Source organism: Nansenia antarctica (genome assembly GCF_963989245.1).
Source record: "Nansenia antarctica genome assembly, chromosome: 2".
Lineage (NCBI taxonomy): Eukaryota > Metazoa > Chordata > Actinopteri > Argentiniformes > Microstomatidae > Nansenia > Nansenia antarctica.
The window spans coordinates 70,641,991-70,667,742 of NC_137675.1; the positions used below are offsets into that span (position 1 = coordinate 70,641,991).

The 25,752-nt window shown below is 47.8% G+C and overlaps 1 protein-coding gene across 1 annotated transcript; it reads left to right on the forward strand.

Annotated features, from left to right (window-relative positions):
* The first annotated feature begins 1,816 nt into the window (after positions 1-1,816).
* On the forward strand, positions 1,817-20,730 carry cdk12 (cyclin dependent kinase 12). Its single transcript, XM_080524908.1, has 14 exons — positions 1,817-3,158; positions 4,884-5,570; positions 6,021-6,200; positions 8,477-8,616; positions 8,765-8,935; positions 9,615-9,804; positions 10,679-10,735; positions 11,091-11,192; positions 11,656-11,733; positions 12,482-12,598; positions 16,081-16,212; positions 16,417-16,640; positions 16,961-17,344; positions 19,763-20,730. Exons 1-14 carry the CDS (start codon positions 1,885-1,887, stop codon positions 20,176-20,178), a joined length of 4,152 nt encoding a protein of 1,383 aa, XP_080381034.1. The 5' UTR covers positions 1,817-1,884; the 3' UTR covers positions 20,179-20,730.
* The last annotated feature ends 5,022 nt before the right edge of the window (positions 20,731-25,752 follow it).

A 25,752-nucleotide genomic window follows, 5' to 3' on the forward strand; every position in this document is an offset into this window, starting at 1 on the left:
TGTAGTCGACTGAGCTTGATGGTGACCAGTTGATGCTGCAGTTGCACATAATGTAATACCACCACTTGTGTATGTGGCTTCCTATTTTGTTCAGAAGCTTATCATATTACCACATTATGGTGAATTGCTAGATATCCAGTGTTTGGCACCGTAAGTAGTCATCAATGTCTACCTGCTTTCAACTAGTAGGCGGCAGACACTTTTTGGGCCGGTTTCACAGACAAGTATTTTTTATTTGTGTACCTTTATTTAACCAGATAAAATCAGTTGAGAACAAATTCTCATTTTCAATAGAGGGTTTATATAAAGGTTTAAGATTTAAGACTAATCCGAGACTGAAAAGCATCTTCAGTGTGATTTACTCCAGGGGTGGTATTCCATCAACGTCGATTAAGGACAATCCTGGTTTATTTTGATAAATCCCGCGACATTTATATAAAAAAGTCTCGCGAGACGTATCAAAATAAGCCAGAATTTTCCTTTAGCAACGTCGATGGTATACCCCCCAGGACTAGGCTTAAGCCTTGTCTGTGAAACCGGCCCATTGTGTATGTGATCTTTACTATGAAATTAATATTTTATGGGGTAAGGTTTTCTCACTGAGCAGCTTGAAATTAACATAACTGAATAAATTCATTCAATGGGTTTTATTGTCTCATTAACTTGAAGAATGGGACAAAGAATGTAATTTAATCTGAACCCAAATAACGCCAGTTGTAGGTTAGTGAGTGTTTTATGTTTTTTTTCTCCAATGTATCGCCACTGTTGAGGAGTTGTTGGTGCAGTTTGCTTTCAGACATATCCAGATTGTGCCTGCACTTGTTGATGGGTGTATGAACACCCTGCTATTTCACCTCACAATGACATTAAGAAAATATGTAGACTCAGTGTATCGTTTATTGTCTCCAATGTTATTGTGTTGTTCTTTCCAAATGATTGCAATGAATAGTAGTTTGGAAGCTAGATAGCCCGCTACAGTGTTTCTACTTTCACAGGTGAAAGTAGAAACACTGTAGCGGGCCAAGGGCGGAGCGACTCTTAGGATTGGCTGTTGCTGAGATACGATGAAGAGTGACAGCGTTTCAGTCTTCCGGTTAGAATGATAGGGTGAGGAGTGTGGCAGAACTTACAGGAGCCACAATGGCGGTTGTTGTCTCCTTCTGACGGGGCTGTGGATGTTATTAAATCCACTATCATCGCCCTAAAGATAGGCCTGGTTGATTCCCAGAGCCATTAAAAATAAACTGGAACATCTACTGCACACGAATATACTATCATTTCTGATCAACATCAAATTTCTAAGAGATAAAAAGTATATTAAAGGGAACATGTAAACAGTACCAACCGGGTCAAGTTTTCATTTTGTTCTTGAAACAACGTCGCCTTTTAATGACGGCCTCTGTTTGTTTCCGAGCTCTAAACCGTAAATCTATGGAACAATAACACCTTTACTAAGCTTGGCACCGGAGAAGGGAAGCTTAAGGGGACTTTTTTCCTTTCATTTTTTTTTTACGAAACAGCATGCTAGCTAAACAGCATTAGCTAGCTAGCCAAATAGAAACGAAGAAGAAAGCTCCCATTTCTTGTTTAGGCCTTTTTTCAACCAGTTACTCTGACAAAGCTGCCCAATGTACGGGCATTTTTGGTACTAGCCAGCTATCTTGCTATATTAGTTTGCTTTGACAACGCATGCAGCCGACCTGATTGGAATGAACTCGGATAATGCTTGAGGACTAAACGTGGGGCTGCCTTTTTTTTGGTTTGTTTGTTTGCATTGAACACTTGACATCCTTTGCCGGATTTTGGATTACTACTCTCCCGTTAATGTGTTGTCTCAGCTACAGAGGCCCACGTTCGGGAGAGGGACCGCTGCTGACGTGAGGAATGCCTGGGTCGGACCGACACCATGGGACCAAGAGGAAGCCGGACTCTAGCTCTGGCATTGCCCTGCAGTCTCAAACAACCAGCGGCACCAGCGGGCTACAGAAGTCCAAGGTCCCGACGCCTAATACCTCTACGGGAAACATGACGAGCAAGGACGGTAAGCCTCAACTCAAGTCGCCCTTGGCATCCTCCTCCTCCAAACGCAAACGGCATAAATCAGCCAAACATGGACGTGAGCCCTCGGCGGCACAAGGCCCTGCTGTTGTCTCTACCCTCAGCTCCACGGCGCCTCCTGCCGTCAGCACGGTCAAGCCACTGGTAGAGTATGACGATATCAGTTCCGATTCGGATACCTTTTCGGACCCACCTACTGCAAAACCTGCTGCTGAGCGAGGGGTGGGAGAACGGTTAGAACCTGCTGCCACAGAACCTGGTAAAGAAGCCGACGGGGGCGGGGCTGTAGGAGGCAGAGAGAGTCGGGCGCACAAGCACCGACACTCTCGCAAAAAGTCCAAGGATCCGAGCAAAGTTCGAGATGCTGCTGGGGAAGAAGGGCCTCAGACTTCTCAGAAGAAAAAAACTAGTAAGGACCGTGAAAAAGGGAGTACCGCGAAGAACAAGGAGAAAGTGGCCCCGGTGGCGTCCTTGTCCTCAGGGTCCCGGCGTCAGGGTCAGGCAGTGGAGGCAGACGTGGGGCCAAAGCGTGGGGAGTTGCCTCCTTCCTCCCAGACGCAACCTGTGGCCAGCGTGGGAAGCACCACATCATCCACCTCCTCCTCGTCTCGCAGCAAAGAGGAGGACGGCCGCGCGGGGAAGACTCGCAAGGACAAGCTGCAGCGGCGAGAGGGAAAGGGGGAGGGTGGCCGTAGTTCCTCTCAGAAGGGCCGGGCAGAGAGGAGCCACCGCAAGGCCTCGAAGTGCCACAAGTCCAGCCCTAAGAGCAAGGCCTCAGGCAGGGCTAGCCCCCGCCGGAAGGGCCCAGCTCCCGCTCAGTCCCCCCCCAGCCCCAGGAGAGGGGCTGGCACTGACAGCCCCGTGGGTAGTGGGTATGGCCAGGATGGGGAGGACAGCTACCACCACAGGCGCCGGCAGGCCCAACAGAGCCCAAGCCCCTACCGAGAGATGTCTCGGCGGAGCCGGCAGAGGTCAGACAGCCCATACGGCAACAGGCAGAGGTCTTCCAGCTACGAGAGGGACAGCAGCCCCTACTCCAGGAGACGCTCCGTCAGTCCCTATGGCAACCGCAGGTCCTCCAGTGCAAGCCCCATGTCTCGGTGAGTATGACCTGGCCCAGGCCCCCCACCCCCCCTTTGCATTTTGCCTGTCTCATGTCTCAACACATCACCTCTTCTCTATCACCAGTTGAGCGTTGGCTTTTTATGCATGTTGAGGTTCTTATTTGTTATGTACATGCAGGTTTAATTGTGTGTTTGTGTATCTTCGCCCTCTTTTTGTTCATGTCTGTTCAAGGGCTGTTATTGAGAATATTGAGCTGAGAATAAGAACTAACTGACCTAAAGCCGCCTGTTCTCATAGCCTCAGGATTAGGGAATGACTATAACTAACTATGACATGACAAGATTTATTTTATGTTGAGATTCTGAGTGCCGGTTGCTGTCATGTGCTGTGCATGGGGGAAGGGAAACCTGTAGAAGGAGAAGCACATGGCACTCCATGTCCAAGCCACTCAGGGCTTGTATGTTCTAGGCTAGTGAAAAACCTCAGAAATGCTAGGGTGGTCTTTGGAACGGGAGAGGGTTGGGAGGGGGAAAGGCTAAACTATTGAGGGATGGGGGTGGGTAGACTGTTGACATTCAGCCATTTTGATTTTGTGTTTCTTCAGAGTGGACCTTGTGCTCCTGCTAGTCGAAGGGGGCATATCCTAAAGATAAAACTGGGCCTTCTGTTGCTTGTTGAGCTCTCTACTGCTGGACTGTGCTAGAGTGGGGTAGCTAATTCGACCCAGTCCCTTGTCATTGCTCCATTTTGATTTAGCATGAAGGCTTAGACCACTTTTGTGAGTTTGTTTAGTGAAGAGTAGGCTAATGAGGTCTCAAGGTTGTATTCAATTTATTGTCAGCCCCCTAAGTATTAGCCTAGCCCTAGAATGATGTTCATATTGTTACGCCCTAATTGAGAGAGAGAGAGGGGGGGGGGGGGGCTTGCAAACATACTTCCTTATTGCTCACGTAGCCTATAGGCTTGTATTCAGCTGTATTCTGTTGAGCTGTAGCCTATACCTTTTGAATTGGCCTCATTGTTGCCTGTGTTCTCAACACAGTAATGGTTACACAGAGTATGGACTAGACAGGAACTAGCCAAACATGAGTGACGAGACGGAAACTGCACAGGGAAAATGGCAACACGTATTTTAGAATGGGTACCACAATGTGTGTGAAAGGAGAACATGGAGACTGTTGCTTTCTCATATCAGACAGCAGCCATCTAGAATGCAAATATTTGTGTTCTGGCCTTGAAGGTGCATTCAACTTGATTTCCACAATTTCACATGTTATTCCTTCTAAAAAATCTTAACATCTTAAAATGTTTTTCAAGGGAGACCTGGCCAAGATAGCACACCAGTACAAGGTTACAAAATGATAGAATAGAGCAAAACAGATAAGGAACAATTAAGGAGAATAGAGCACAATAAAAACAGACAAGGGACAACAGATAAATGGAGTTTTGAACTCTTCCAGGGAGATGAGATCATTAAGCTGTATTGTGTTCTGGAGGTTATTCCATGACCATGGCGCAAAATAAGACAACATTGCTATACCAAGTTCCAAGCAAGTCTTGGGTACCCGTTAGAGCAACCATCTAGTGGAGCTATAAAACATAAAAACAGGTCAGGTGAATTTTTGTCAAAATGCACCACTCTCCTCTGAGTCTGTAAACCCACAGTGGTAAATTAGGGTCACATGACATTACTTGGGTCTGTCCGACTAAGTCTCTGGTTCAGTAAATGTTTTGTTAACATACTCTTTCTCTCTCTCCAGGCGCTCTGCTCGCTCCCGGAGTCGCTCCCCGCCACCTTTCACCTCGTCCTCCCGTCGCTCCTCCTCTCGCTCTCGCAACAAGAAGCACTCGTCCTCTGGCGGAGTGGGGGGTGGATCCCACAGCAGCCGGCCCACCAGCCGCTCCCCACCCTCCTCCTCTCGCTTGCCACTCAACTCCAGTCTGGGGGCGGAGCTTAGTCGGAGGAAGAAGGAGCGTCAGGCTGCAGTGGCTGCGGCTCGTGGCTCCTCCCCTCCTCCCCCACGGAAGACCACAGGGTCCTCCTCACGGCCCCCTAAAGCTGAGCCCGCCCCACCAGAGAAAAACTCTGTCCCGGTTGTGGACCCCCAGCCCCCATCTACTGCGCCCGTGCCTGAGGAAACTCCTGTTGGGGAAGAACAGGGCACCGCGCCTCCACCATCCACTTTCTCATCTCCTGCACCTCCTCTGCCACCCAATCAGAGCAGCCCACTGCCCCCACCCCCTCTGCCACCCTCCTCTTCCACCGAGCCTCAGCCACCCCCACCGCATTCAGAAACCAACCTGCCACCCCCAACCAGCCTTATCCAGTCCAAATCTCCTGCCCCCCTCTCCACACGCAGCCCTGCCCGTCAGACACCCCTCCACAAGACCTCCACCCTGCCCCCCCTGCCTTTGCCACCCATGCTACTGGGCGACTGCCGGGACAGGTGAGCTGGGACGCGCGCACACACACACACACGCACACACACGCGCACACACACACACACACACACACACACACACAGTGGAGCCACACCTCAACTAATCCTCATTTTACACACACTCTGAACTCACCGGTCCAGTCTTGTTAAACTTAATCACAGCAATTACTTTAGGGTTGGGTTTCAGTCACCTTAAAGCACCTTATCTGCCTGCAGTGCAAGAACTCAAAAGCTGATCACCTGTGCTGGGCTGTATATTATACAGAGCATTGTCTTTATGAAACATGGGATTATTGCATGCTTTACCTGCCATTAGATTTCAAGCCTATAAACTAGTCTTGAGGACACAAACTCCCAAAGGTTAAACTTGTGAGTCTGTACTTGTGAGACTAGTAAGTCCTAATTTTTTATTTCCTTCTTCCTCTATTTGCCACGTGTTTCCTCCTTCCATATCAGCCCAAAGAAGTCCACTCCCCCTCAGAGGTCTTCCAGAAAAGAGAAGGAGGTGCGGAGCCGGCCCTCGCTGATTGACCTGCCGCTGCCCCCCGCCCTGGCCGGGGGTGACCTCTCACCTCCACAGTCCCCTGTCCATAGAGCCCCTCCTCCACCCCAGTCTGTCTTCAAGAAGAGACCAAAGTGAGTTCTCCTCTCATTTACCTCCTATGTCCTGTTCCGCTGTTAACCACTCCACTATAACCAGTGTGTGAAATCCACGTCCGTGAGACTGGAGTCGATTTTTAATCAAAATTGCGATTTGAAATGATGCAATTAGCAAATCGCAGACTGATACGTTATACAGCGTGTCGGATTCAATGTTTTTTCTTTTGTGTCAGTCATCCACACCAGTTTTTCCCCTACAATTGCATTGGGGGGGCGGCCCGCCCAACCCGAATCTGGCAAGCCCATGGGCTCGTCGGTAACGTTAGCCCACCAGTAGTCTCGCATAGCCAGACCTATCTCCACACTTCGCTTCCCTCTGTGCCAACGCTGGAGAATATTTACTTTTTTTGAGAGAGTGTGCGCGTGACGCGAGAGTTTTTCCACGGTGAGATGTCTGCAGATGAAAGTAAGCAAGTTGAAACGTTATCAAATATAATTGCTGAGTGTTCTGACAGAGAAAGTTGGTTCAAATGGATCGTTATTATTGTGACTAGAAAGTGTCTGTTTATGGTTACATGGTGTGAATAGTATCAAATAACTAGCAAGCTAGCTAGCTCAGAGGTGATTAGATGGGCTAGTCTGCTTGCACACTTGCCAGCTAAAGTGTTAACTGGATGCACTTTATTATTTTACTTAAAGTAGATATTTCTTATTCTGCTAGAATTGGGCATTATGGTAATACCATAATGATATATTTACAGTACATGGACAGTGGATTGAAGCATTGGAACAAACCCTCACTCATTGGATTTTTTTTTAAAGATGGACATACATTTTTTTTCAGGTGAGAGAGTATGGTCAAAATGACATTATCTGACTGCTTTGCCCACAGCAACCCAAAATGATGTTATGAATTGATATGGATCAATTTATACCTCCTATTCAATTATAAATACTCTGGTTGTTATGTTGACAGCAAAAGAGGGAAAGAGGAGGATAGAGAGGGAGAGAAGGAGAGAGCAGGATGGTGTCGACACACCAGAGAGAGAGAGCAAGAACCAGGTAAGAAAGTGAACAGGTAGTCAAGATCACATAAGTAGCCTGGGCAGGAGCCTATCTCCTGTTTCCGTAGAGAGAGGCGGCTTGATGTACCCCCTGGATATGACGCTGGTATGTCGCAGGGTCTTACCACAGTCCATGCCACCCCCCCCCCCTCAAGGCATAAAACCTAGGGGAAACACTGCACACCAATCAGAAGTGCTGTGCTCCTCATGTACCAGCCATTGTTCATCAATCAGAAGTGGCCCAAGGTAACTATGCATACGCCCAACGGACGTTTCATGTAAGTTTAGTTCTTTCACTCGTAGCTCGGGCTGTGGGGGTGCTGGGAGCCAATTTGTGCTCCTAAGTCCCCTGAACACGTACCAACAAACTGCACGTTGATACAACCTTCAAATTTGCAATCGCAATATCTGTCAGAAAAATCGCAATTAGATATTTTCCCCAAATCGTGCAGCCCTAATATAGAGTTGATAGACTAGTGTATTCAATGTGACCTGCTATACCAGTGCATGCTTAAAACATAGACAAGCTCCAGGTACTGTAGAATTAGGTTTGAGTCCATTTATCTCAGGTCCATGCATAAACATGTGCTTATAATGATGGGTTTTAATGCTTTTTGGAATATATTCACATAGCTTCATAGTATATACATTAATAATGGTGTCATTAATAATGAATGAATGAATGAATGAATGAATGAATGGTTTTTATTGTCATTGATATAGTACAGGTACCAAACAACGAAATTTGGGAGGGAGGGCTCCCCTGGTGCTAGGAAAGAAAAAATAAACTAAAAAAACCAAGAAGGGAAAGAGTGTCATATGGTGTAATAATGTGTAATAATAACAATAATAATAATAATAATAATAGTGTCATAGACGTTGATAACAGTAGTACTTGCGCACAATAGCTATTGTTCATGTTTGAAAAGCAAGCTGTTAACAAGCTTTATATTTGAAGATAAAGGATAAACCCCAACTTGAAGATATTCAGACTTGACAGGACTCTCAACATAAAACAAGTTCAATGTCAGGGAATTAATACATTTGAAGTTCTTTGCCGTGGGCTATTTATTGTGCACCTGTGAGCGCAACTGTTGACTTTTCTGGTGCAGCTGGTTAAATGACTGCAGGTTAAATAACGGGTACGTGAGCAGATTTACAGCTGCACACTGCATCCTGGCGCATCCCAGTGTAGCACTGCTGGAAGTCTGAGTCTGAGCTGCTCTTCACGTTCTGCCCACTCATTAGGTTTTGCGGTCTTCGGTATGGTGAGCGCAAACAGACACAGAGCGACTGGGGCAAACGTTGTGTGGACAAGTTTGACATTATCGGCATCATCGGGGAGGGCACCTATGGACAGGTGTACAAGGCTAAGGACAAAGACACAGGTAAGCACATGATGTGGTGGAAGTCTGTACGCTGTATGTGTGTGTGTTTACATTTGTACGGAATGAATGAGGAGAATACATGCACTAAATGTTTGTAGTGTAGTGGGTAGGTGTGGGTTTTGTGAGTGATTATGTCCCCCTCTCTCAGGTGAGCTGGTAGCTCTGAAGAAGGTGCGTCTGGACAATGAGAAGGAGGGCTTCCCCATTACGGCCATCAGGGAGATCAAGATCCTCAGGCAACTCAACCATCGCAGTGTGGTCAACATGAAGGAGATTGTTACTGACAAGCAGGACGCCCTCGACTTCAAAAAGGACAAAGGTCAGTAGGGGTTGTGTGTTACCCCCTTTCCACCAACGCGAACCTAGTTCTAGTTATGGACTGGTGCCAGTTCTCAGTTGGTTCATCTTGTGCACCTTCTAAGAACCGGTTCGCTTTTCCACCAGACGGTTTGCTTTTAGAGAGCCTTAGCATTACGTCACTGTATACATCTCCGCTTTTCCAGCAATGTGCTAACTTCAAGCACAACAACAACAACAATATTTATGCATATTTGTGCTGCTCGTTGCAATTGCTATGGACGACGGTTACGTTCACGGTAATTACATAACTCATTTTGATTGTTAACACTGAACATGTGTTAATGTTAGCCTTTGTTGTAAGCTAGCTCGCTAGGTCGATATAGCTAGCTACCTAGCATTGACTACTCTGGTATCGTTCGCATTGGTGATTGGATATTTGGAATTGGATAATCCCGCCCCCAACCCCTGACGTAAGCGGTTCTTTGTAGACCAGCCAAGTGTTGGTGCCACTCTGGAACCAGTTTTCCTGGCCGAGTGCGTTCTTTTACTGTCAAAACGCAAAGAACTGGTTCGAGATTAGGCACCGGCTCCGAACCAGCCCTCAAACTGCCTTGGTGGAAAAATGCATGGGTATGTGCGTGCGTCTCTGTATGTATGCGTATGTATTTAACTCACCCCACCGCCCCCCCTCCCCTCAGGTGCTTTCTACCTGGTGTTTGAGTACATGGACCATGACCTGATGGGTCTGTTGGAGTCGGGTCTGGTCCAGTTCTCCCAGGAGCACGTCCGCAGCTTCATGCGTCAGCTGATGGAGGGTCTGGACTATTGCCACAAAAAGAACTTCCTACATAGAGACATCAAGTGTTCCAACATCCTGCTCAACAACAGGTACATGGCTACAGAGTTGCTCATAGTGGCTGTAATAACAAGAGTAGGATTACAGTATTTCTCTATACTCGCTATCTTCTACCACTGCGATCCAGACTCCCCCACCTCAGGCTAAATAAATGTTCAAAGATCCAGTCAAAATCTTAAGAAGGTTGAAGTATAGGTTTGAAGTATAGGTTTATCATTATATAACAATGTAGATTGATCTTGTTATTTACCCAACCTGACCGGGTCACAAATAGAAGTGCTGATAATGCTTGATAACAGGTGCAAAGCACAAAATAATGTGAAGCAGTAATGACAAGGAACTGACATGTAAATACACACCAGATACAAGTTATTGGTTGGGAATATTGGGCACTACTCCTACCCTCAGGCTATGCACCTTTACGCAATGGCGTCAGTATTTGTTCATCCACGCTTCCTCCTCCTGGTCATTCTGCTCCAATACTTCATCAACAAATTACCTTTGGGCCTTGAATTCTGAGAATGAGTACCGGCTGGGTGGAGTATGGTGCTAGTGCTGTAGGAGCAGTAGGCCTATGTTTATGACTGACACAAGTGTTGGTGTTGGCCCAAGTTGGAAGAAGGGGATCCGAGCATATTAGTAGCCTAATAGGCAGCCTATTGGTGAGGGACTTCCAGGCATGGACTGCATGACATCATCATTATCATCACACAACTATTTTCAACCCTCTGGACGTGGTCTTTCCTGATTGACTGTGGTTAGCGTTTGTGAGTAATACTAGTGTGTTAATGGGACAGCGACTTAGATGCACGTAGCGGTGAGATAGTTTGGTTTGTTATTGGGAGAATTGGGTTGTCTGTCTGCTAACCTCTCTCCTTGCTTCTGTGTTTGTTTCGACTCACACAGCGGTCAGATCAAACTGGCTGACTTTGGTTTGGCTCGCCTCTACAACTCAGAGGAAAGGTGAGGATTAAGAGCTTGTCATCTGTCTGGATTTGTTGCTTTGAAACAACTAGAAGATTGTGCTAATGATGATTAAATGAATGATACATGATAATATACTAGGATTTGAAACTGACACTTAATTCACCACTCACTTCTGTGGCAACGTAATAAACACCTTTCCATGAGATTACATTTTGTCAACGCTTATTCTAGGAATTGTCCACTAGATGGTGCTGTCTACTGCATTAATAAAAGTACTCCCTCTGAAACCCATTGTTGAAAGCTGTAGTGCTTGTGTTTGGCCAGTGGACGGCAGAGACGTGCTTGATAGGGATGTTGAATCTCACTGTCACCTCCTCTCCCTCCCCTCCAGTCGGCCGTACACTAATAAAGTAATCACGCTATGGTACCGCCCCCCTGAGCTCCTCCTGGGAGAGGAGAGGTACTCTCCAGCCATCGACGTATGGAGTTGCGGGTTAGTACATCTGTCTGTCTCTGTCTCTCAGTAAAACACATTGATCATAGGACCTAACCAAGCTGATCTGAATGCAGACAAGTTTGATTAGGCGTTTCACTTGAAAGGAGACCATTACACCGGTGTTTTTCAGCGGAGAGGAGGGGAGATTGTGCTTTCTCCAAACACTCTTGCTCTCTCTCTCACACACTTACACATACAGCTCTGATCATGTCTTGTAAACATTCACTCTCCAACACATTCTCCTTCCCATTGGAGAGCATGACTGCACTCAACTAATCTATCCACATGGTGTGACCGTCATCCTGAACAGTTTAAAGTAGTCAGTACGTATGCGTTTAAACCATAAAATGACGCTACATCTAGGAATATGTCAGATGCAGCTTTTCTGCTAATGTTGCTCATCTAGCAGGTAGAACTGACAAGTAATTAACTGTGTTATCTGTCGGCTGTCTCTTCACAGATGTATACTGGGAGAACTCTTCATGAAGAAGCCCATCTTCCAAGCCAGTCAGGAGCTTCTGCAGCTGGAGCTCATCAGGTATGCCACAGTAAAGTCCAGATGTCTCAGTCCTGTACCAAATATATCCTCTTCCGACCTCCTGTTCTCTGACATAACATTCTCTCTCTTCTCGCTCTCTTTTTCTCTCTCTCTCTCTCTCTCTCTCTCTCTCTCTCTCTCTCTCTCTCTCTCTCTCTCTCTCTCTCTCTCTCCTCTCTCTCTCTCTGTGTTTGCCTGTCTGTCTTCCTCTCCCTTCTCTCTCTGTATCTGCCTGTCTGTGTGTCTCCCTGTCCCTTCTCTCTCTGTGTTTGTTTGTCTGTCTGTCTCCCTCTCCCTTCTCTCTCTGTGTCTGTCTGTCTGTCTCCCTATCCCTTCTCTCTCTGTGTCTGTCTGTCTGTCTCCCTCTCCCTTCTCTCTTTGTGCCTGCCTGTCTGTCTGTCTCCCTCTCCCTTCTCTCTCTGTGTCTGTCTGTCTCCTTCTCCCTTCTCTCTCTGTGTCTGTCTATCTGTCTGTCTTCCTCTCCCTTCTCTGTCTGTCTGTCTGTCTGTCTGTCTCCCTCTCCCTTCTCTCTCTGTGTCTGTCTGTCTTCCTCTCCCTTCTCTCTCTGTCTGTCTGTCTCCCTCTCCCTTCTCTCTCTGTGTCCGTCTGTTTGTCTGTCTGTCTTCCTCTCCCTTCTCTCTCTGTGTCTGTCTGTCTGTCTCCCTCTCCCTTCTCTCTCTGTGTCTGTCTGTCTGTCTCCCTCTCCCTTCTCTCTCTGTGTCCGTCTGTCTGTCTGTCTCCATCTCAGTCGTCTGTGTGGGAGTCCGTGTCCTGCGGCCTGGCCTGATGTCATCAAGCTTCCCTACTTCAACACCATGAAACCCAAGAAACAGTATCGACGGAGACTACGGGAGGAGTTTGCCGTGTATGTACACACCCTGCCTTTTTAGAATGTCTGTTTTCACTGAGGGTCGTTCCGTGTGACTGATCGTACATCGGTTAGCTGTCGCCATCGGCGATGTTTTTCTGTGTGAAACTTAATGAATGGTCTTTATTGTCATTGCTATAGTACAGGTACCAAACAACGAAATTTAGGAGGGGTGGCTCCCCTGGTGCTAGGAAAGAAAAAAAAAAAAAAAAAAAAAAACGCAAGAAGGGAAGGAGCTGGTTTACATAAATAAAGGCTGTACACTATCCACTATACTATACTGTACAGATAGACGACTAGGGTTGTCATATTGCACATAGTGTTATTGCACATTCATTTGAAGTGTCGCAGTTTGCAGGCTAGAAATGTACATATTTGTGCCTCAGCACTAAACCTGATTTTTTCAGTCCAGCAGCTGCCATCAATCCGTCCAGACTGTCCAGGGCCCAGAACCTAGGTCTTTGCTGTGTTCAGGGCCTGAATGGCCCTGGGGTAGAAGCTGTGCTTCAGTCTGTTTGTCCTTGCGGCCATGGTCCTGTACCGCCTTTTCGGGGGCAGCCGGGTAAAGTGTTTGTACCCAGGGTGGGTTGGGTCTCTGGAGATCTTGGAGGCCTTCCTGAGACAGCGTGTGTTGTACAGCTCTTCCAGAGAGGGGAGGGGGGCGCCGGTGATCTTCTGGGCTGTTCTCACGACTCTCTGTAGCACATTTCTCTCCGCGGTTGTGCAGCTGGAGAACCAGTTGCAGATGCCGTAGGTGAGGATGCTCTCCACTGCGCCGCGGTAGTAGGCCACCATTATCTCCTGCTTGATGTGTTCCTTCCTGAGGACTCTCAGGAAGTAGAGCCGCTGTTGTGCCTTCTTGATGGTGGCTGTTGTGTTGTTCTTCCAGGACAGGTCATCCTGTATGTGCACCCCCAGGAATCGGAGGGCTGAGACTCTCTCCACGCTCTCTCCGTCGATGAGCAGGGGCTGGATCTCAGACTTTTTCCTCCTGAAGTCCACGATGATTTCCTGGGTCTTTGACTTGTTCAGCAGCAGGTTGTTAACCTTGCACAGCTTGCTCAGTTGCTCTACCTCATCCCTGTACGCCGCCTCGTCCCCCCCCGAGATGCAGCCCACCACGGTGGTGTCGTCTGCAAACTTTACGATGGAGTTGCTGGGGTGGACGGGGGTGAAGTCGTAGTTGTAGAGGATGGGGCTTAGCACGCAGCCCTGGGGGGACCCAGTGCTGAGTCTGAGGGCTGTGGAGGTGTGGGAGCCCACCCGCACCCTCTGGGGGCGGTCGGTCAGGAAGTCCTTGATCCATGCACATAGAGTGTGATAGTCCCAGGTCTAGTAGTTTGGTCACTAGCCTGTCTGGAAGGATGGTGTTGAAGGCAGAGCTGAAATCCACAAAGAGCAGTCTCGCGTAGCTGTTTCCCCTCTCCAGGTGGGATAGAGTGGCGTGGAGAGTCGTCGCGATGGCGTCCTCTGTGGACCTGTGGGCTCTGTAGGCGAACTGGTATGGATCCAGGTTGGGCGGGAGGCGTGTGAGTATGTGGGCCCGGACTAGTTTCTCGAAGCACTTCATGATGATTGGTGTGAGTGCCACCGGGCGGTAGTCGTTTAGGCAGCTCACCGTGCTTTTCTTCGGGACTGGGATGATAGTTGAGGTTTTCAGGCAGGGTGGGATGGTGGCCTGGGACAGGGACTGGTTGAAGATGTTGGTGAAAACCCCGGCCAGCTGGTCGGCGCAGTCCCTCAGCACCCGTCCCAGGACGCCATCCGGCCCGAGGCTTTCCTGGGGTCCACCGCCTTCAGCACGCGTCTCACTTCATGCTCTGTGAGGGTGAGGCTGCTGAGAGCTGGAGAGAGTGGTGTTTGTGTTGTGGTTACCTCCGTACGCCCCTCGTCGAACCGGGCGTAGAAGGAGTTCAGCTTTTCCGCCAGCAGGGGGTCGTCCTCTGCGGCTGTGAGCCTGTTGGCTCTGAAGTTTGTCATGTGCTGAACCCCCTGCCACATCCGCCTGGAGTCGTTGCTCAGGAAGCATTCCTCAATCTTCTCTCTGTGGTCTGCCTTGGCCTCTCGGATGCCGCGCTTTAGGTTAGCCCTGGTGGTGCTGTACAGCAGTGTGCCCTTCCCTGCGAGAAAGGCGTTGTCCCTCTCATTGATCAGTTTTTGGACCTTCCCAGTCATCCATGGCTTCGTGTTGGGGTAGACCCGGACCCGTTTGTCCACGGTGACTGAGTTGGTGCAGTTCACTATGTGGTTCAGAACCGACGACGTGAACTGTTCCAGGTCCTCATGCTCATATTCCTGCCATGAGGTGTCATTTAGGCAGATCTGCAGTGGAGCGGACCCTTCTGGCCAGGTTCTGACAGTCTTAGTGGTGATGGGAGCACTTTTCCTCATGGTAGTGTAGGCTGGGATCAGGAGGATTGACACATGGTCAGACATGCCTAGATGAGCTAGCGGTCTAGCCTTGTAAGCACGCTTGATGTTGGTGTATACCTTACCTTTCTCCTCTTGTTGCACATTTAACATGCTGATAGAACTTGGGTAGTACTGCCTTCAGGTCGGCATGATTAAAATCTCCGGCTATAATGTGAACTGCCTGTGGGTCCGCGCTTTGTTGACCACTGATGACGTCATATAGCCGCGCCAATGCTAAGCTACCATCTGCATTAGGTGCAATGTAAACGCACAATGCTTTCAAGATGGCGGCGCGCTTGGTCGCGAGGCTTGGGGGAGCTCCCAAATCGGTGCGTTTAAGTGTTTCTAAGTACATTTGTATGTACATTTTTATTTTAGTACTTATAGGGAACGGTTGTGTAAATAGTACCTACAGCAGACTAGACTTACTAGAAGTTGGTGCGAAAAACGAGGGGACTGTTACGGCGGAGTTCTTGAAACAAAGGAGGATTCCACTCGACGTTGCCCGGGCGCCGGGTGAAAAATATTACGCGATCCCAGCTCTCAGGCGCAAGCGGCGGAGGCGAGACCGTAAACAACACCGAGGAGTAAGGGGAGGCCTGCTAGCCAGGCTGAGACGGAGCCCGGATAAGCCAGCTTTGCCGAGTATTTTCCTATCCAACGTCAGGTCCCTGGCTAATAAGATGGACGAATTGAGACTACAGGTCGCCAAAAATAACATCGTGGGAGATAGCTGTGTGATTATTCTCACTGAAACCTGGCTAAATGACACTATCCTGGACTCCGCGGTTAGCCTGGAAGGACGGACCCTTCACCGGGCAGATCGGACTTTGCTTAGCGGAAAGACCCGCGGAGGTGGGATCATTATATCTACGGAGGTGGGATCATTATATCTAAGGATAGCTGGTGCTTAAACACGAAAACTGTAAGTAGCCACTGTTCCCCAAACCTGGAATACTTGACTGTTAAATGCCGACCCACTTACCTCCCGAGGGAATTCAATGCAGTGTATATTACAAGCGTTTACATCCATTAACGACTCCCTCTCTCCCTATTCTTTACCAAAGTCTGCCTGCTCAGGCTCTTGACCTGCTGGATCGCATGCTGACCCTTGACCCTGCACGGCGCTGCACAGCAGAGCAGGCTCTCAATAGTGACTTCCTGTGTGACGTGGAGCCCAGCAAGATGTCCCCGCCCGAGTGAGTGTCTCCCTTACCTTACCTTACCCTGCTCTGTCAACACCATGATGAAATCTTCTACACATGGCTATTGCCTTCCTTCATTCATATTTACTACTGCTTCTTTCCCTTTCTTGCGCCTACCTCCTCATTTTAATATCACCCCTTAAACACACACCCCTCACAACCCCCTCCCCCTCTCCCCCTCTCCCTCTCTCTCTCCAGTCTTCCTCACTGGCAGGACTGCCATGAGCTATGGAGTAAGAAGCGGAGGCGTCAGCGACAGAGCGGGCTGCCGGAGGAAGTGCCTGTGCCCAAAGTGCCCCGAAAGGACCCCACAGGGGCCTCCAGTGGAGAGAACAGCCGGCCCCAAGCTAGCCCTGCTGGAGCCCCGCCCCCACCCCCTGGACGCCCGCCCTCTTCGGCCATTTCAGCCAATGAGCTAGCAGGTCAGACAGACAAGTAGCAGTATATGACTAGTACACACCTTTGATTCAAAATCTATTTTACAAGAGTTACCAGGCAAAACAGTGACAGTAAGTGTAGGAATGAGTAACAAGATCATACTACTACTACTATTACTACAACATTAAATAAAGGTACTAAAAAGACATTCTTAGATATTTAAAATTCATTACACTGCAAAAAACAAGGATTGATTGATGCAGAGTTGTTGTTAATGCGTCTGAAGTGTGTGGCGGCACCTGATGGTTCTCCCTCAGCAGGCTGTTGCCGTCTGTGACTGTCTCTCTCCTCTGGCCATGTGCAGGCCTGGGCGCTGCAGCGGAGCAGCTGAACCAGACGGAGCTGGCTGTGCTGCTCAACCTGCTACAGAGACAGACAGACTTCAGCCTCCCCCAGATGACTCAGCTCCTCAACGTCTCCTCCAACCCTGAGAGACAGCTGCAGCTGGAGACCCTCAGCCAGTCTCTGTCTGCTCTCACTGAGGCCTCCCACCACCGGAGGGCGCCAGAGGACATGGGCAAGGGCCCTGCCAGGTCGGCCTCACAGCCTCGAGAGCCTCCTCCTGAGCCCCAGCAGCCCTCCCCAGCCCACGCCGGCGAGCAATCCCTCAGCCAGGACGACCAGACCAACATCCTGGCCCTCCTATTGGGCCAACTCATCAAGCCGCAGGCAGAGGGGGCAGAGCAAGGTGACGAGAGTAATGGCATCCAGTCAGAGGAGGCGGTGACTCGCGGTGCATCTGCCTCCACTACTAATCGCAAGGGCAAGTCTGGGTTCAGTCTCTAGAGGGCGGGCAGAGAGCACCTGGTTTGGGGGACCTCACAGGGGACTGGTGGATGGGATGAGGAGTGCGGAGATGGGGCAGAGCCCTTGCTTTGGTGGCCTGTCACGTGGAGGTGGTGTCAATGCATAGAACCATAAACACCAGAGGGTGCACCCCCCTAAAAGATCTGTGATGACTTGGGCAGCGTCATGTAGTCAACTTTCTTCTTCTTTTTCTGTGGTTGGAGTGGGTGACCTGCTATGCTGGAGTGTCCACTGTCAGCAGTATCGACACAGCTCCAGTGTCTCGTGTTGGTCAGATAAAAAAAGAGCACCAGTAGATGGCGCCATGCACCTGAATGGCATTTATGATTTCTAGATGAACCTATTGAAGAAGGAGAAGACCTCCCATTAACCCAGTTGGCTGATACCTTCCTAGCTCAGCTAGTTGACTACATGGTGCACCTCATGTGGTCACAAATCTAACGAATGAGCAAGATAAGACTGCTTGATCTATGGTTTAAATATCTCGTGTAAATGATTCCTTCCTGCTCTTCGGAAGCAGTTGTACATTTCTTTTTAATTAGCTGAGACGATAAATGAGGAAAACCAAATGATCAAAATAAAGTCACCATAGCTGCTTTAAATTCTGAACTATTAGTTAGGTTTGTGTGAGTTAAGGGCTTGCAGAACTTCTTTCATTTGCAGGGGTATCAGTCCACATGCCCCCTCTCCTCCCCCCATCCTCCACATCCACTGACAGTCCCTCTCCCACACGTCTGTCTCACCCGCCTCCCCCTTCAATGGCTTCCACCACCCACTCACACATAGGTGGAAACAAATACATGAAGTTGGCAAGTCCTCAAGATGTCTGACCAGAGTATGGCTTCAAGTGACCCTGGTCACATGGACTGGGCTTTGGGCACATGGACTCATTGGTGAATCGAGACCAGGAGACGGTGTAGTTTTACTATGTCAGAATAAAAGGTTCACACTGCACTCTCCCCTTCATCCTTTCTTACCGCTTTCTCACGGTGTCCTTCTCTCCTTTTTATTTTTCATTCCCTCTCATGTTACGATTTCTCCTTTCTTGGATTGTTCTTCTTTCCATAAAAGATATTCCTTTCAAAACAGTCTGTAATGTCAGCCTTTTTATGAAGTCTAATAAATTATCAAGCGAAAATAAATGTTTTGAACCTTAGACCTCACCTGCATGTGTTTCTTTTAACTTTTATTCAGATCACACATTCATTCATCTTTCTTTCTTTATGTTGTCTTATTATCACATTAGCGTAACCTCACAGTAGCATTCTGTAGAGCGAGAAGCACTGTAGAATTCCTCTCTGTTGTCTGTCCAAAGTCCCCCTGCTGTTGCCACTGTAATGGTAACAACCGTGTTGCCTTGGAAACAACAGTGGCGGCAGTGTAGCGCCGTAGCCATGACAGCAGACTGAGGAGGCCTTTTGGAGCTTTATGGCCTTAGATTCCCCCTGCCTCTCTGTAAAACGGAGGGCAGTTTTCACCCAAACCCCAGCCTCCCAATCCATCTGAATCCCCCTGCCCCTCTTATTTCCAAGCCACTGTTATTTCTTTCAGATGAACCAACAGGTTTTGTTTTTCCAGAGATTTATTTTGGATCTTTCGTTTGAGGGCCATGTTCTCATTAACCAAATAGTGGAATAGAGAAATGCTAAACCCTACATTTCTGGACATTGTTTTATGAATACACTGAGTAAAATATATCTTAAAAAACACATTGTTAGATCACTCTGAAACTGAATCCTTAAGTAGTAGCTGTAATCTTCGGATCAACACCTCCCAATAGAATGAAGCACTCTTTAAAAAATGATCATTGACACAACCATGTGAAGGATTTTTTGAACCTGGGATTTTCTTTTAAATAAGCTCCTTGAGTTTATACATTCTAAGCATTAGTCTCCCATGCAGGGTTAGGGTATCTCAGATACCTGTGTGTATGAACCAGGAAGGCAAGAGAAGAGGATGCACAGGTGACATATTGAGATTAATCTATGATGTCATTGTTTTATATTTATATTAGGGTTAGGGTTACTTATATAGTAGTAGTATTAGACTAGTAGATAGTTTATGCAGTATTGGATTTACATTCCTGGTTTGCAAGGGTTTAGATTTTGTGCTGTGATCTCCATCTGGTGGTAACAGTAGGAAATGCAGCTCCCTATTTTCTGTTGCAACAAAGTACAAACATCTCAGTTACCAATATGATGACATTTTGTCAAATGAAAGTAAGTGTGTGGAACTTTGACTGGCAGATTTTATTACAATGTCTAATTCTCTGCCTTGTTTTCTCTTTATACTCTCTCAGATGGTGCTGTCACAAAGCGGAAACAGACCGGGCCGAATCAGGTCCCTCCATCCTCAGGGCGCCCCCCCTCGCCGCCCGGGCCTCACCCCTCTGCTCGCCGCCCCCCTGCCCAGCAGCCCAGTTCTGAGCCCCAGCCTGGCCAGGACATCAGCCCTGCAATGGCAGCCGCCCTGCTGCAGCTTATCTCCCAGCAGGATGCTGAGCCTGGGGCCTCTCATCGCAGCAGGGACCACTCCCCTGCTGTGGACACCCCCGTACGAGGACAGCCGCCTCCTCCTTGGACGGCAGACTCCCCTAAACTTTCCCTTGGGGTCGATGCCCCAACAGGACTCTCCAATGCTGCTCCTGCCCCAGCTACTGCGGCACAGTTCCCCAAGGACCAGGACCTCCGCTTTGCCCATGGAGCTGCCCGCTGATCCTGGGTACTCTAGTTTAGAGACCTGGGGGTGCCAGCAAGCCTCACGTATACAGGGACTAGGGGCCAGGGAGAGGAACAAGGGACACCTACTGATAATGCTACAATAGACCAGTATCTCTCTAGGTGAGAACAGCAGCTTTCCGTAGCAGGTTAGAAATGACTAAGAATGTCTGTATGGAGGAACAAGCCTTTTAGGCCGTGTTTAGAGGAGATGCTATTGTCGAGACAATGTTGGCCACAGGCCAAAACCGCACCCTGAACAGACTCTGGGGGGGGAAGCCTTGATGAGAGTTGTGGACCTGGGACGGGGCCAACCTTACACACTACCCAATCACTGACGGTGCCCCTCCTTCTTGAACCCCTAACTGGATGATGTAGTTGGTATAAAAAAAAAAGAAAAAAAAAAAGAGTGCCACACATGGAATGTGATCCGCTGTGATTTAGTTTTTGTTTCTTTGCCAATCAAAAAGATTGTTCTGTACACTGCAGTGCCCACTAATGATTAGGCTGTACGTGTGTATGGGAATCTGATGGTATCATGGGTTTCTATCTGGAGGTAAATAGGCGGTGGTGGTGGTGGGGGCGGGGGGGGTAATGGTGTCTACTGTTTACTACAAGGCAGGGGTACCATAGGTAGAGAGGGGGTAAAATGTGGGCCAATGAGGGCACAGATGAACACTGGGATTCAGAATGCGTTTACTGCTCATCATTTCATGCTAGCTGGCTTCTTATCTTCAACCTTGTGCCTCCTGTGTTACCATAGCGACCCCTGAATGCTCTTAAGCCCACAGGAAAATCTGTCTATTTGTTTCTTCTGTTAAGGAAGGCGGCACAGGAGAAATGACAGGGCTGAAATGAATTGATGATTTTCTGTATCTTCAGCCAAAGGTACTGTCTAAGATGGCATTCTGATCTCTCGTCTCCCACAGCTGTCTCTCTTGTATGTCTGCTTAATTGGTTAGCCTAACATGAATAAATAATATTTATTCACTTACTTACTTATTTTACTTACCAGTTACATTTTACTTCAATTAACACTCACTTACAATTGACTCTTTTCTGCAGCGACCATTCGTAGTAGCAGCCTCAACAGCTTCACCCTCCCGTGTTAACTACCCTCTCACTAGAAAACAAAACAACATTTCTAATGGACTGCTCCACTATAAGCACACCATTCTCTCCTGAATTCTCTGTTGGACACAGCTTACAAGCTGGACACCCTCCCTCCTATACTGACAGGAAACCTGTACACACACACACACCCCTCTAAAGCTTTGCCTGGTGGTCTCTGATGGCCTGGTCTTATTTCTGCCCTCTGCCAAACTGTGCAGTAAATGCATTTTTGTGTGATTATTTTCTACTTAAAGACAAAGTTACATGCTGAAATTGGTCCATGGGTTTTTTTCCTTTTACTTTCGGATGGGGAAGAGAAATGTGACTGGGTTTCATGTGACTGTCAAAGATGATATTTTGTATTATGTGTTTTCTTGGTTCAGTTTATTAAAGGAACTCATGTGACCAGATCAATTGTGTGTTTGTTTTTATTTTTGCATGAGTTACAGATGTCACACGGCCACTAGGTGGCACTGTCTTTCTCTCTCACACGCACATACTCACACACACTCACATTCCATATACATGTTGTTTGTATGACACAGCTATAATAATAAAGCACGTCTGAAATCTATGTTCGTTTCGGACGTGGGGCCTATTGCTCAATATTAGGAAATAAGACTTTCAAATTCATTCGCTCCTTATTCAAGGAGGTTGGGCTGTCTTTTTCGGAGCTGACTCGAGGTGTTTATGGGGCTTTTCCACTAGAGGGCTGACCCGGGTCAGCCCGGGCTGGCCTGCTTCTTTGGCGCTTTTCCATTTGTCGGCCTGGGTCGGGTCGGGTCGGGTCGCTTCTTTAGCTACCCATCGTGAGCAGGAACCATAGGGCCGAAGGGTACCTTTTTGCCAGGCTGCGTGTGACGTGTGACGCTGCACACCGTTGATTGGTCAATGGAAATCGTCATCCCATTTTCATAGATTTCTTCGCTAACCGCCATCTTTAAATACCACATTCGCTCTTGGAAAATGTCACTACAGTTTCTGTAATAGCTTATTAATAAAGATTCGAAAAATTATGCTGACCATCGTATTATCTTAGTTTAATGTCATTTCAATGCATCATAGAACTTTTATTTACAACAAGCATAACACAAAAATCGCTATTATGCACCGTCTTTGCCCGTGAATAACACCGGCTATGGAGGTGGTACAAACACAATACTCCTTTGCTAACTTCACGATCGGTATACGGTCATTTTGAGCTCTTAACCACCGCGCTGACACCCCGAGAAGATATGCTTTTAACCAGTGGTGTAGTCTAGTTTTTTCTTGTGGGTATACTGTGATTTTTCCCTCCCAGCCTCATATTGTTCATTTCGGAACGCCATATAAATCCGCTCCCTGTCTAACGTTAGGCTATATATATATATATATATATATATATATAGCCTAATATATATACACATGTATATATACACATTACATGTTATAAGGCTGATCTGTGCATGATAGTGCTGCATTTTGACATATTTCATGTCGCATCTCCCCCTGTTGATGGTGTATGACGCTATAGTCAGTCTCAATGGTCCAAAAGTCAAGTGCTTCGTAACACAGACGGGGTGAATTTTATGAATGAAAGTGAAAGTTCTGTCACAAAACGCTGTTACGTATCCTCACACATTTTTAAGTGGGTATATACGGAAATCCTTGGCTTTCCTAGTGGGTATACGGTGTAGTCCTGCATATCACCTCACTGCTTTTAACCGTAAACTCAATGAACCTGTGCCTGCAGCACCGCGCCAGCTGGTTGAAACTCCCGTTGACAGCGGGGCGAGAGAAAAGTTTTACCAGGGAATTCGCTCTGCGCTGTGTCGACCGTGATACGAGTGTCGTATCGACACCATTCAAATGGTTCTGGATTCCCTGTCCTCTCCCCTATCCGGACACGTTTTGAAATCACAGTTATTAACCCGCAAAGGGTGCCTCCGGGCACCGTGTTTGTCCGTGAATAACACGGCACACAATGATACTACAGTTCATAAAGCAGACAAGTGAAGGCAGTGGTTTTAAGGGTTAAAAAAAACATGACTTTATTATGTGTACATAGCTTCCTCTCTCTCTTTCTCTTTCTCTCCAAAAAACCACGGTTAATAATATACCACATGCCGAGGAAAAAGCATACGATAGCTTCAAGTTCCTCCATGTCGCTATTGTTGTGGCTGTGTTGTGTCTCGTGAAAATATACGTCACCACCATGGCGCGCTTTTATGACACGTAACTCCGCCTACTATCTCCTACTCCTCCTACTCGTTCCTGGTCTGTTGTGTATAGTGGAAAACCAGAACTGTTCAAAAGCGTGTCGAACAGTGCCGAAGCGAGCCGACCCGATAGTGGAAAAGCGCCATAGTGGTCCAGAGCTGGGTCGCCTCTATGGCTGCTGACGGTAGGTTGAAGTCCACTTGCGTCCACTGGGTTTGACTGAACAACCTCAGAAGCGGCAGGTGAGCTGGACGTCACAAGATGTCCTGCTCTTGGGCCGACTGCACACTGACAACAAAAGGTCAAGTCATTAGGCTGAACAATGCTGAATAACACAGTGAAATACACTACACTCCTTAACGACTACATAGAGAGAGTGCATAAGGTTCAGAGATAGGAAATGTTAGGATATTTATAGCATAGCATAGAGTACAGCACAGTGTTTTATTTGTATAGTATAGTATATTGGATAGTGTATAACCTTTATTTATGCAAACCAGCTCTTTTTCCCTTCTTGTTTTTAGTATTTTTTCCCCAGCACCAGGGGAGCCCCCCCTCCCAAATTTCGTTGTATGGTACCTGTAGTTCTGTACTATATTAATGACAATAAAGACCATTCATTCATTCATTCATTCATAAAGCCCTACTTACATATGAGAGCGGTGGATGTGCCCTGTGCCATGATCTCCGCCGCCTTCTGAGCTTCACCTGGGGACGCCGGCCAACGGTTTGGTTCAACAGCGGTCCAGCGGACGGTGCTGCTGCTCTGGGCCCTGGGCGGTTGGGAAAATCGCGTTGATTGTCCGAGCTCCTCTCCGACTCTAAATTGGCGATTCTTTGGGACCTCCGACGTGGGGGGAAACGGCGTAATAATGCGATGGCTGCTGGTGTGGTTGCTTGTGTGGCCTGCGTCGGGGACTGTGTCGTCGAACTTGACTGCGGTGGCGTAGGTGGTACGTTCGGCATCCAGGTGTAGGTTGGTCTCGGAGACATGTCCATCCCGGTGGAATTAAAACAATCGCCTGGAAAAAAATGTAGGCCTGGTTATTCAATGTTGTGTTAATAACAATCAATAACACATCGGATAAATGAAGCTCTGATTACGTCAATCTATATTGCAGACCATACCTTATTTTTCCCAAGGTGGAAAGCTGACCACATGAGTTGTTGAATATAGCCTACCTAATGCCTTGTCCAGCCGTTTTAATGGTTTTGGCACGGACGAGGGGGGGGGGGGGGGGGAAGAACATGGGCCACACCTTCTTATTTACCTTAACAAAGACAACAGCTTGATCGCTTAGTAGAGGTGTAGACATTGGAATTTGAATTCGTGATGGGCCGTCTGACGTATCCGAAAACGGACCCCTGTCTACTAAAGAAATGCAGATGTGATGATCATTCATGCGCAATGATCACTATGCAAAGGCAATAGTCACAGAATGCAGACAATTAGGCCGAAACTATGTAGGCCTAATGTCTCTAGTGTTCATAAAGTAACCATTACACCTACTAGTATACGAACCCGAATCGATACGATAGGAAGTCGTTGGGAAAACAATACCGAATAGGCAGAATAAAGCACAAAAAACGGACGACTGTCCAAGACCATGCGCACGCACAAGTGTGTGTTTTCTCTCCCCGTGAGTATTATACCACACAGACTATTGCTACACTTTGCCACGCTTACAGACTCCCTCCCTCCCCCATCTCCTGCCCTACCAGCCAGACACAGGCCCAGCTGAGCCCTCTGGGTGTGAGATCCTTAGTGGCAGCAGTGGGAGCCTCACCTGCCCTCTTGCAGTGTGTGAATGAGAGAGTTCAATGTGTGTGTCTGCATGAGGTCTGTGGATAGGGCTGTGTGTGTGTGTGTGTGTGTGTGTGTGTGTGTGTGTGTGTGTGTGTGCCCTTGTCCATGGGGGTTCCACATAATAGTGAATGTACTACTGTACCCACAGGGAGTTGCCACAGGAGAAGTAGTGGGCATGGCAATGCCAAGTCACAGAGACTAGATGAATAAATCAGGGTTGAGGAGAGAGGACGTGGGGCCACACAAGGCTCTGCCATCAATCAGAGTGGGCACCTTATGGAGAGTGCCCAGTAAATGTGTCATGCTGCCATTCTTTATGGTTAATATTTTTATTGAATTTCACAGAGACATGTACACAACAGGACATAACAACAACTAGTATCTGTGGGGGAGGTTATTGTCCCAGTTAATAGTAGAAAACTAGTTTTGCACTTCGTTATGCAGTACATTGTC

Excerpts from the sequence above, each read along its gene's own strand:
- cdk12 (XM_080524908.1), top strand. The coding sequence starts at position 1,885 with ATGCCTGGGTCGGACCGACACCATGGGACCAAGAGGAAGCCGGACTCT. Across the intron at positions 8,936-9,614 it reads CGACTTCAAAAAGGACAAAG|GTGCTTTCTACCTGGTGTTT; the intron begins GTCAGTAGGGGT and ends CCCTCCCCTCAG. Across the intron at positions 12,599-16,080 it reads CTACGGGAGGAGTTTGCCGT|TCTGCCTGCTCAGGCTCTTG; the intron begins GTATGTACACAC and ends TCTTTACCAAAG.